Raw genomic sequence first — 12,500 nt, forward strand, 5'->3', positions numbered from 1 at the left:
ATCCAACAGATTTGTAACTGCAGCTCTGGATTATAAAACAGACAGTAACTTGTGATGTGAATTCTGTACATAAAATGCGACAAGGTGAACTTGCACTTTTACTTGGACTGCTTGGATCGGTCACACCTTGTTTCTTTAATAATAGATTTGCTATAATTTGTTATTACCGTATATAAATAAAGCTGGCAATATAGAACTGCATATAATGCAGTGTACTGTGTTCCCCAAAACTCCCAGTACCTTTAAGGAACATTCTGTCCTCTATACTTCTAATGTTGGGTCCATTCTCTAAATCTTTTTTTTTTTTTTAAAAACTGACACATTGTAGCAAAAAAATAAAATTAAATATTTGTGTGATCCAGTCCACAAACCAAACCTATACATGCAGATGTATCTGTCTATGATGGGAACAGACGCCATGCGTGTTGCATCCATGTGCTGTACATTACATACACGTGTGATTCAGTCTCGGAAAAAAAAATATATTTTTTTAACAGCTGTTCTGAATTGTCCTCTTTATAAGAATGTTTTTTATTTTTTCTGATGAACGAAATAACTTTTTTGTTTCTGTTTAGATCCACCGAAAGATAATGGAGGAGCAACAATTACTAAGTATATTGTGGAAATATCTGAAGAGCAAAGCGGTAATTAACTCCTGCTATGTCTTTGCTGTGGGATCAGCATAGGTTTAAATGACTGTGCAAAATTTGTTGTAGAATATAATGATATACACTCAAGTCCTGAATCGTTTCCAGGCACAGTTCTCCACAATCTACAAATCCACCCCAGGACCCTCAATGATAGAATGCATTACCCTCGCCTGCACCAAGTGCCCTCACAATTAGCAATATTTTTAAGGGTTCCCTCTTAATAATTAGTTTGGAAATCGCTGGTCCATGGTTGGTTGTCCTGTCATCTTCTCCTAGTTTGCTTTAATATCCGGATTTGACCTTCTGCACCAGAAGAGGGCGCAATACTCATGAACCCAATAGACTTGTTACAACTATATAACTTCGTAGCTAAGAACCTGGAGGGACATTTACACCAGCCGATGTGCGGTGATACATGACATGTTTGCCGGTTGACAGTCATTTCACACTTCAACTGTGCACAGAATAATCATTAATGAATTGATCTGTGCTCATAGGCTGCCTTTGTTCTCGGCAGCCCAGGTCTTGTTTCTAGATGGCAATGCGCTGCCAAGAAGGACCATCTTTTGGGCCAACCTGAAGATCATTTCACTCATTTCTCTGGGGCGATCGGCAGGATAAATAGGAGTGCTCGTTTCCTGATGACTGTGCAGTGAAAATGCAACTTAACATTAGTATATTTTAGGGAAATTTAAAATCCTAGCCCAACACACCTGTCATTATAATATGCAGGCAGCTTATTCTTATGGATCCACTGTAATTTTTACAGAATACTTCGACCCTCAATCATTCCTTATGAGGGATCTTGGCTACCTTTTAAATTTACATTGGATACTGTATGGTTTTCTGTCATGTATGAACACAATCTCACTATATTATGTACTTTTAGAGCAGACGTATAAATAGAGAAAGCAGAGGGAAATTTAACACCATGAGATGATGTACCTGTACAAATCATTCTTCACATATATACACTTAGGCAGTCATTTATCAAGATGGTCTTTGAGGGAGCTTGGTGGAGTCATCCGCTGCTGATTTATATAGTGTTTCATACCTCTTAATGAATCGGGAGCTTCTTACTCGTTATGAATTAGACGAGCTGTGGCGTCACTCTCCCGCTTCCATCTCTCACGTTCCAGCTCCGGCCATTGTGGCGTAGTTGTGAAAAATGTCAAAAGTCACAAACTTTTCCCCAAGTCTGAGTTGTGCCAAAAATTCGGCAAACTTTTTGAATCCATTTACTCCTGAATTTGGGCAAAAATTGCTTAGATGAACCAGGACCATAGTATCTATAATATAACGGTGGGAGCGTCACTCTGTCCGAAGCCTTTATAGACTGCGCAAGCGCGACGATCCGCGCCAGCGCAGTCTGGACCAGAGTGACGCAGCCGAACTTGCTCATCCCCCCCCCCATATACCGGCCATGGGGGCTCCACACACCCCTGTATCCCCCCTAACATACCGGCCATGGGGGCTCCATGCTCTGCAGCTCCGGTCAGGGTAGATGTAGAGCCCAGCGGAGCTCCAGGACCTTCGGTCATGTCACCAGCATGTGACCAGTGACGCGAGTGGGCAGAGTCAGCCCTCGCTGTGCTGGCTGCAGGGGTGATGTGTCCATTATAGCCGGCGCCACACTCAGGCAGTAAGTTCAGCGCACTCACACAGTTTGCCACACTCAGCCGCACTCACACAGTACAGCCACACTCAGCTGCACTCACACAGTACAGCCACACTCAGCTGCACTCACACAGTACAGCCACACACACACAGTACAGCCACACTCAGCCGCACTCACACAGTACAGCCACACTCAGCCGCACTCACACAGTACAGCCACACTCAGCCACACTCACACAGTACAGCCACACTCAGCCACACTCACACAGTACAGCCACACTCACACACTAAAGCCACACTCGCACAGTACAGCCACACTCAGCCGCACTCACACAGTACAGCCACACTCACACACTAAAGCCACACTCGCGCAGTACAGCCACACTCAGCTGCACTCACACACTACAGCCACACAGCACAGCCACACTCACGCAGTACAGCCACACTCACGCAGTACAGCCACACTCACGCAGTACAGCCACACTCACGCAGTACAGCCACACGCAGTACAGCCACACTCAGCCGCACTCACACAGTACAGCCACACTCAGCCACACTCACACAGTACAGCCACACTCACACACTAAAGCCACACTCGCGCAGTACAGCCACACTCAGCCGCACTCACACACTACAGCCACACAGCACAGCCACACTCACACAGTAAAGCCACATGCAGTACAGCCACACTCAGCCGCACTCACACAGTACAGCCACACTCGCACAGTAGAGCCACACTCAGCCGCACTCACACAGTACAGCCACACAGTACTGCCACACTCACACAGTACAGCCACACTCAGCCACACTCACGCAGTACAGCAACCTTCAGCCGCACTCACGCAGTACAGCCACACACACACAGCCGCACTCACACAGTACAGCCACACTCAGCCGCACTCACAGTACAGCCACACGCAGTACAGCCGCACTCACACAGTACAGCCACACTCACACAGTACAGCCACACTCACGCAGTACAGCCACACTCACGCAGTACAGCCGCACTCACGCATTAGAGCCACACTCGGCCACACTCGCACAGTAGAGCCACACTCAGCCGCACTTGCGCAGTACAGCCACACTCAGCCGCACTCACGCAGTACAGCCACATTCAGCCGCACTCACGCAGTACAGCCACACTCAGCCGCACTCAAGCAGTACAGCCACACTCAGCCGCACTCACACAGTACAGCCACACTCACACACTAAAGCCACACTCGCGCAGTACAGCCGCACTCACACACTACAGCCACACAGCACAGCCACACTCACACTTTACAGCCACACTCACGCATTACAGCCACACTCACGCATTACAGCCACACTCACGCAGTACAGCCACACTCACGCAGTACAGCCACACTCACACAGTACTGCCACACTCACGCAGTACAGCCACACACACGCAGCCGCACTCACACAGTACAGCCACACTCACGCAGTAGAGCCACACTCAGCCGCACTCACGCAGTAGAGCCACACTCAGCCGCACTCACGCAGTACAGCCACACTCAGCCGCACTCACGCAGTACAGCCACACTCAGCCACACTCACGCAGTACAGCCGCACTCACACAGTACAGCCACACTCAGCCGCACTTACACAATACAGCCACTCTCGCACAGTATAGCCACACTCGCACAGTACAGCCACATTCAGCCGCACTCACGCAGTAGAACCACACTCAGCCACACTCGCACAGTACAGTCACACTCAGCCACACTCGCACAGTACAGCCACACTCACACAGTACAGCCACACTCACGCAGTACAGCCACACTCAGCCGCACTCATGCAGTACAGCCACGTTCTGTATAGCACTCACGCAGTACAGCTGCACTCAGGCAGTACAGCCGCACTCAGTATAGCTGCATTCAGGCAGTACAACCACGCTCAGTATAGCCGCACTTATGCAGTACAGCTGCACTCAGTATAGCCGCACTCAGGCAGTTCAACTGAACTCAGTATAGCCGCGCTCAGGCAGTATAGCCGCGCTCAGGCAGTATAGCCGCGCTCAGGCAGTATAGCCGCGCTCAGGCAGTATAGCCGCGCTCAGGCAGTATAGCCGCGCTCAGGCAGTATAGCCGCGCTCAGGCAGTATAGCCGCGCTCAGGCAGTATAGCCGCGCTCAGGCAGTATAGCCGCGCTCAGGCAGTATAGCCGCGCTCAGGCAGTATAGCCGCGCTCAGGCAGTATAGCCGCGCTCAGGCAGTATAGCCGCGCTCAGGCAGTATAGCCGCGCTCAGGCAGTATAGCCGCGCTCAGGCAGTATAGCCGCGCTCAGGCAGTATAGCCGCGCTCAGGCAGTATAGCCGCGCTCAGGCAGTATAGCCGCGCTCAGGCAGTATAGCCGCGCTCAGGCAGTATAGCCGCGCTCAGGCAGTATAGCCGCGCTCAGGCAGTATAGCCGCGCTCAGGCAGTATAGCCGCGCTCAGGCAGTACAGCCGCGCTCAGGCAGTACAGCCGCGCTCAGGCAGTACAGCCGCGCTCAGGCAGTACAGCCGCGCTCAGGCAGTACAGCCGCGCTCAGGCAGTACAGCCGGAGAGAGAAAGATGGGAGCAACATATTGCAGAATGGAAACAGGAACAGGGAGAATGAGTGCAGCACATTACAACAGAATGGGGGCACAGGATGGGAGCAGCACATGACAGAATGGTTGTGCAGGATGGGAGCACCACATGACAGAATGGTTGTGCAGGATGGGAGCACAACATGACAGAATGGGGGCACAGGATGGGAACAGCACATGACAGAATGGTTGCAAACGATGGGAGCACCACATGACAGGATGGGGGCAGGATGGGAGCAGCACATGACAGAATGGTTGCGCAGGATGGGAGCAGCACATGACAGAATGGGGGCGCACACATGACAGGATGGAGGTGCAGGATGGAAGCAGCACATGACAGGATGGGGGTGCAGGATGGGAGCAGCACATGACAAGATGGGGGCGCAGGGTGGAGCAGCACATGACAGGATGGGGACCCAGGAAGGGAGCAGCACATGACAGGATGGGGGCGCAGGATGGAGCTGCACATGACAGGATGGGGACGCAGGATGGAGCAGCACATGACAGGATGGGGGAGCAAGATGGGAGCAGCACATACCAGGATGGAGACCATATACCAATATAAATGCTCACCACCCGGGCGTAAAACGGGTTCAGTAGCTAGTTATTAATATCTATAATGATAGTAACCCTGCTCTACAATGTATTTTGCTCTTTTTATCCTGTTTGGTCCTTTTGTCGGTGTCTGCTCTGACATGTTCTTCTATATTTGTGTAACCATCCATCTTTTGTTTTCCCTGTTTCTATATTTTGTATTTGTGATAGAGCTGTACCTCCAACTTTTGTGACGTGTGTTCTGTTCATTTAAAGCTATTCAATCCACCTGATAAGCATATTTTTAAGACAGATTCTTTGTTAAATCATGTGTACAATACACAACATGTGAGATTTCTCGTCTATCGGGGCTGGTCAATGAGTTTCCGCTTATGAATTTATTACATTGACTCTAGGAAGCTTTGATGTTTAGTTGTGCATCTCAAAATCCTTGTTATAGCAATTGTAGGAAACCAGCACAGATGGTATTAAGACAATGGTTTGTGATTGGCGCCAATCTAATCTTTCAGGAAACAATTGGGACACTACGTACTCTGGGGTGGCACGAGAACATGTGTGTGACCACCTGAGCCCTGGCTGCTCCTACAGGATTCATGTTATCTGCGTGAGTGAAGGTGGACAAAGCCCGGTATGATTTGCTACATTTTCTTGATTAATTAGTTTATAATAGTGATGCAGATGAGCTTTGAGGGAAATTTCTCAAAGGTTTTCTGGTGTCAACAAGTTGATGACAGTGTGCAGGTTTTTTCATTTTTTTTATGACAATCTCCACACTTTAATATAAACGTAAATTAGCATTAGGTGAGCATTGACAGATTTGCTGTAATTTATGCACCATTAGTACATGAATACAGCACCAGAACCACAGTCAGTACATGAATGCAGGCCCAGAAACACCATCAGTACATCTATACAGTACAGCACCAAGCTAATACAGCGATCAATTGCAAAGGCAGGTCATCCCCATATTCAGTTGTATTGCATGGATCTACAACTCCCGGTATGTCCTTAACAATGGTGAGTTATTAACAGTCATCATAAGACTGACCATGCAGGAACTACAGTACAACATCTGTTATGATTTAGGTTGTTCTCCTTATTTTCTCCATTTTGTGTGGACGCCATGATGCAATTTCATGCCCTGAGTTAGTCTATCCAGACTTCTCCATCTTCAGCAGCACATCGTGACATGGTGCCCCTAAAACTAAAAGTATCTTTATACTGCCCCATAAATATAAATATCTCATATGCTATGCTATGCCCCTGAATAAATAATTGCCCCTCATTGTGCTTCCTGCACAGAATATCCCCCTAATACTGCCTCTCTCTGTATTATACACCCCCACACTGCCCCTCTCTATAATATACCCCCACACTGCCCCTCTCCATAATAAACACATACACACCCTGATTTAATGGATACCTGTAGTGAAAAGCTTCATAGCCTGGCTCTTGTTTAATTCACCTTAGAAGTTTTGGTGCAATAGCCTCTTCATGCATCGGGGTGGGTCTGCGGGTAGGGTCTTCAACTCTGCCATAACCTCTCTGCATTTGTACGAGTTTCTTTTTTTTAATTCCACAGTAGGAGAGCACTAGCTATTAATTATTCCTTTTGCATTTATTGTGAAATTTGTAATCAGGTGGAGGGTCGCCTTAAAATCCCTCAGCAGAATGACATATTACATTCATAGATCCATGATCACTAATTTGAACCCTTTTATACCCCGCTGTGTAACCTACAGTAACGTTGATGAATTTGGTTTTGCCACTTTTATGTTTTAGGCCAATAATTGGGCTATATCCAGTTCATATTGCTACTGGCAGTAACTAGTGCCCTGGCCATGGTGGGGCCAAAGCAAAGACACTGTTCAGTCTGATCAAATTTCCTCTACCCAATGGAGATTTTATACCACACAGTATGATCATTGAGGTGGCCGTGGGTAATGGTCCGTGGTTGTAGGTTCTTAATGGGGTTCTCTGCTGTGGACCATTCCTACTTGTTGGAAACATTGACAGTTGTAACAGATCACAAAATATCCCCTCACTGGGACCCCTAACAATCAGCTGTAATCTGTGGGCAACTTGATAGAAAGTATTCTGTTTCCCTGCAGCACCACCTCAGGAGAATTAAACATTGCACAGTACCTTTCCAATCAGATAGGTTGTCTGTGTATCCAGGTCCTCCAGAACTAGAGGTGCTCTTTGTAACCATTCTTCACAGCTGGTACTCCCCAAAAATAAAGCTACACTTTTTAGTTCTGCCATACACATGATGATAATCAGTGGGGTTTGTCGCTGAACTTTTAATTATTAGGGTTATTTTTTGTGACTTCTTAAGGCTTCCGAGTATTTGACAGTACAGACCCCAGCTGTGATACCTGGACCTTGCCAGCCACCAAGACTCCAAGGCAGACCACGGGCAAGAGAAGTCCAGTTACGATGGGGTAATGTTGGCAGCATTTACATTTACCTATAAAACATCTTAAAACTCTGTATTGTGCAATTCCTCTGATACCTCCTGGAATTCCTTTTCGATGGGATGTATCCCCACTCACTCTCAGACTGTCCAGTGCTGACATTGATAGTGTCTGCACACAGACAGTGGTGGTAACATCCAAGTTTAGTAACAGAGGAAAAGTTGGTCAAAGAATTGTTATTTTATAGGGAATGCAAGTTTGTACTACAATAGACCATTCATGAGAGCGGTCAGGTCTCCATTAATGTTTATAGCAAAATACTTTTTTTTGTATTTGCTCTTGGTGGTCTTGTTTTGGATTTTAAGAAAATGACTTCTTGTTTAAATTGTGTTAGGTTATATTTGATATACGTGTATATGTGTGTGTGTGTATATGTGTATATATATATATATATATATATATATATATATATATATATATATATATATATATATATATATATATATATATATATATATATGTGTGTGTATATATATATATATATATATATATATATATATCTATATCTTACGTGTTTTATCATTATGAACAAAAAAAAGATTACTCTATATATAGATTTTCAGCTCAATTTTTTGTGGTGAAAACGCCCCCCTCAGCTTATACATGAGTCAATTGTCCAGAACGCTGGTGGGGGGAGGGGGAGTGGACATCATACTCACCCTCCGTCGCTTCATCTCCGTCCCTGCATCTCGTTGTCACAGCGCCGGCGGCTCTCCTGTGCTGCGCTCATTAAGATAATGAATATGGATTTGTCTCCACTCCCATAGGCGTGGAGCGCATATTCATTACCTTAATGAGCGGTACCACGTGACCGCAGAGGAGATGAGAGGTGCCAGACAACGGAGATGCAGCCAGGAGGAGGGTGAGTATGACGGGGAGGGGGGGGGGGGCAATGTGAGCCATGCATACAACCAGGGGAAGGGGGGAGAGCCGACCCATGGGGGACTGGGGAGCTGAGCAATGTGGGACCGGGGGAAGCTGTGCAATGTGGGACCGGGGGAGCTGAGCAATGCAGGATCGGGGGAGCCATGCATACAGCAGAAGGAGCCACCCATACCAGGACAGGAAAAGCGGAGCCACATACCAGAGCCTCATACCAGGACAGGACAAGCGGAGCCACACATAGCAGGACAGGGATATGGGGGACAATGCATACCCAGCTTATACTCGAGTCAATAAGCTTACCCAGTTTTCTGTGGCAAAAGTAGGTGCCTTGGCTTATACTCGGGTCGACTTATACTCGAGTATGTACAGTACTTATTTTTTCAGCATAGTCTGACCCAGACCTTATTTGTTTGTAGGGTTATCTGAGCATGCTGAAACTTCTGAAGTGTTCTGTATAAATTAGGAAAAATTAGTCCTCTAAAAGGTCTAGTGGCCAGTGTAAAAATTAGAAGATTTCAGATTTATTTTGTGTAAATAGTGGTATGGAAATGTAAAATAAATAATACATTTAACATAACAGAAAAAAATTACTTAAGGATAACCTGTCAGGTCAGACAATTCAATTAACCTTCAGAAATGGGGTTAACTGCAGATTAATAACATTAGGAAGGTGCAAAGCCGCAATAATGAAAGTGCGGCACCTGTGAGAAAATGAACTTTATTCCTCCTGGGAGCCGACCTTCAGTCATACTGGCGTACCGGCGCAGCTCTAGTCACCGCTCAGTATATGGTAAGCAGCGTCAGTAAGCACGCCCCAACACTTTGACTAACATCTGCTTTCTGAAATGCTATGGTGTGCAAACATTGAATGTATGTATGAAATTGAATCTGCAGTACTGCTATAGAAAATGTTGAAAAATAAATTAATAAATGAAGATACCTCATGCACAAATTGGCCAATTAATAGGAGCCCATCAAGCACGGCAAGGTGTACCCCTTTGATGGGACCCTAACCTTATACGCCTCTCCCGGCCTGGAAGCCTCCAATTTTACAAATGCCTTATGCTGATGTAAGGAGCGCTCAGTCAGAAAGGAGTATACTTTGACTGACAGCTGGCGGCCCCCGGGAGCTGCACATTAATAACATTATCAACCTAACAGGTTCCCTTTAAACAAAAGATTATTTTTAGTGATGAGCGAATATACTCGTTACTCGAGATTTCTCAAGCATGCATTTTTTAGTTCTCGGAGATTTAGTTTTTCTTGCTGCAGCTGAATGATTTACATCTGTTAGCCAGCATATGTACATGTGGGGGTTACCTGGTTGCTCGGGAAATCTCGAGTAACGAGTATATTCGCTCATCACTAATTATTTTCTGATGACACAGTCCCTGTAACATCCTGCTTGTATAATATTAGGACACATATCTTGTTCTCTTTATCATAACACCGCTTTATATATGCATGTATATATTTCTTGTCTATCATATATAGCAGTGTTACTTTTTATGCCTACAGCGCCCCCTCCTGTAGATGGTGGATCTCCAGTCACCTGCTACAGCCTGGAGATGTCTGCTTGTGAAGGTGAACAGAGGGAGGTATACCAAGGAAATGAGATTGAGCACACAGTTTGTGGCCTTCTGCCAGGAAAAGGTTATAGTTTCCGGATACGTGCAGCAAACAAAGCTGGGGTGTGTATATTTCTGCACTATGAGTGGTCATTTTACATTATGTTCTGAAAATTTGTGGTGGTGGTCGTCATCCTGATCGCTACTTTTCATGCAGATCCCTGAACTCATGGATTATCTTTAGCGGAAGTGTCCATCTAATTTTACGTTTGATTGGTGCCTCATCCCTGTAGAAGTAAAGCTTCCCAGACTATGAACACCCTGTACACGTGCAGTCCTCTCTCCCAAACCTCGCCATCTTTGTGCCAGATTCTTCTTGGCTGTAAGACCCAAGAAGGCGGCATAGGACTGCCTTTACTGATCGATGTGGAGAATATCATAGAAGTCTATAGTGAGATAGGGAAGTCTGCTCTCCATGGAAAGATGCAATGGTCCTAGTCCGGAGATTCTAGATGTTTATGCTTAAACACGATTCTAAATGTGGTGTACTTGCTTTATGGCACGTTGTGATACCATTTCGGTAGTTGTAATTTTAATGTTAGTATTTTATTGATAAATGTTTTGTTATATATTCTTTAGTTTGGACCATTTTCTGAAAAGAGTGAAATTACAACCGCACCAGGACCCCCAGATCAATGCAAACCGCCTCAGATAAGCTGCAGATCTGCAACCTGTGCACTTATACACTGGGAGGTAAGAGAAGAAAATAAAACTGATGTCCTGTAGTCATAGCGGCAGGCCGCTTTTTGAAAAAAAAAAAAGTGGTTCTTATAGCGGTTAATATTAATAAGGAACCGCAGTCACGGTCCAAACGCCTTACTAGATCTCATCAGTTAAAGGGATATTCTGATTTTTTTTTTAAAAAACCCTCGTTCCTCTGCTGCAGTGTATTTTAAAAAACAATGATTGCTTTGCTCCACTCCTCCGTCAAGTGCGGAGTCTCCGACACTGCTCTGTGTCTGCCAGGGATGTGGAGTCGGTAAGCCAAACCTCTGACTCCTTAATTTCCATGACTCCGACTCCACCAAAATGGGCTCCGACTCCACAGCCCTGGTGTCTGCAGCGATCACTGACCTCAGTGGATCTGAGCCGTATGTGGCCATCAACTCGGGCACAGCCACTGAACTCCGGCATTGGACACCAGGAGCAGTGTCGGCTCTGAACACAGGGACGGTGAGTGAAGTGCAGGCTTCTTTTTAATAAACCAACTGCAGTTAGGGGAGAGGGGTTTTCTGAAACCAGATAACCCTTCTACTGAATTGTTGATAGTCAGTAGTTATGATGGACCTCTTATAATACTTAGCAAAATTTCGGCTCCAGTCATACCCACTAAGACCACACCTCACTGTAAGTGCTTCCTTTTCGACTTTTTCACCAAGTGCAATTCGTGCACAGGCGCAGCCAGCAAATCTGTCCAAATTATTATCAAGGCTTCATTTCCAACACTTGGTAACAAAATAGATGCCCTTTCTGCCTGTACCTAAAGACTGGGCTGAAACCTATTTTTCTCCCTCTATCCTTAAAATTGCAGTCTTCTCATTATCCCACTTACTACTCATACCAAGAAACACTTGACTTTTATGCACTTCTTTAAGTGCTCTAATTTACTGTATTGAAATGAACAGTGAAATCGCTCCATAAAGGACACTCTCTAGCTCGCTGGCAGACTTCGGTGAAACTCCCTATGGTGCTTTCACATTGCATTCCAGCACCTGTTTGATGTTCCTGTTGGGTCTTGCGTCAGAAACCCCCGTAAAACGGGATTCAGACACATGTGCAGACGGTGCCATAGACTACAATGGCGCTGGCAGAGAGAACATGCCCTCTGCTGTGAAGAATTTTCAGGCGTAGAGGCGGACACTCAAACGTAGTCTACTACATCTGGATGTCCGTCTCCAGTAGGTGTAGATGGCCCGAAAATGATTTAGGGCACAGCAAAGGTTTGCTCTGCCTCCACCATTGTAGTCAGCTTTAAGCCCTGACAGGGCCACCGTATGGGTGCTGGAACGCAGTGTGAAAGCACCCTTAGGCAGTACCTCTTTGGGCAGTATCACGGTAGATGCATATTTAGATTGAACCACTAATGTTTGTAGTGCTCCTTAGGAGGTCCATAG

General features: G+C 46.1%; 1 protein-coding gene across 5 annotated transcripts in view; it reads left to right on the plus strand.

Annotated features, from left to right (window-relative positions):
- Positions 1 to 12,500, plus strand: part of FNDC3A (fibronectin type III domain containing 3A) — a 381,088-nt gene that overhangs the window by 320,081 nt on the left and 48,507 nt on the right. For all 5 annotated transcript variants that reach the window (XM_077298073.1, XM_077298074.1, XM_077298077.1 and 2 more), the window contains 5 exons: positions 576 to 644; positions 5,906 to 6,024; positions 7,735 to 7,840; positions 10,277 to 10,449; positions 10,966 to 11,079. In XM_077298073.1, the coding sequence (XP_077154188.1) occupies positions 576 to 644; positions 5,906 to 6,024; positions 7,735 to 7,840; positions 10,277 to 10,449; positions 10,966 to 11,079 (581 nt within the window). The remainder of the gene's footprint in view (positions 1 to 575; positions 645 to 5,905; positions 6,025 to 7,734; positions 7,841 to 10,276; positions 10,450 to 10,965; positions 11,080 to 12,500) is intronic.

The sequence above is a fragment of the Ranitomeya variabilis genome, chromosome 3, assembly GCF_051348905.1.
Source record: "Ranitomeya variabilis isolate aRanVar5 chromosome 3, aRanVar5.hap1, whole genome shotgun sequence".
NCBI lineage: Eukaryota > Metazoa > Chordata > Amphibia > Anura > Dendrobatidae > Ranitomeya > Ranitomeya variabilis.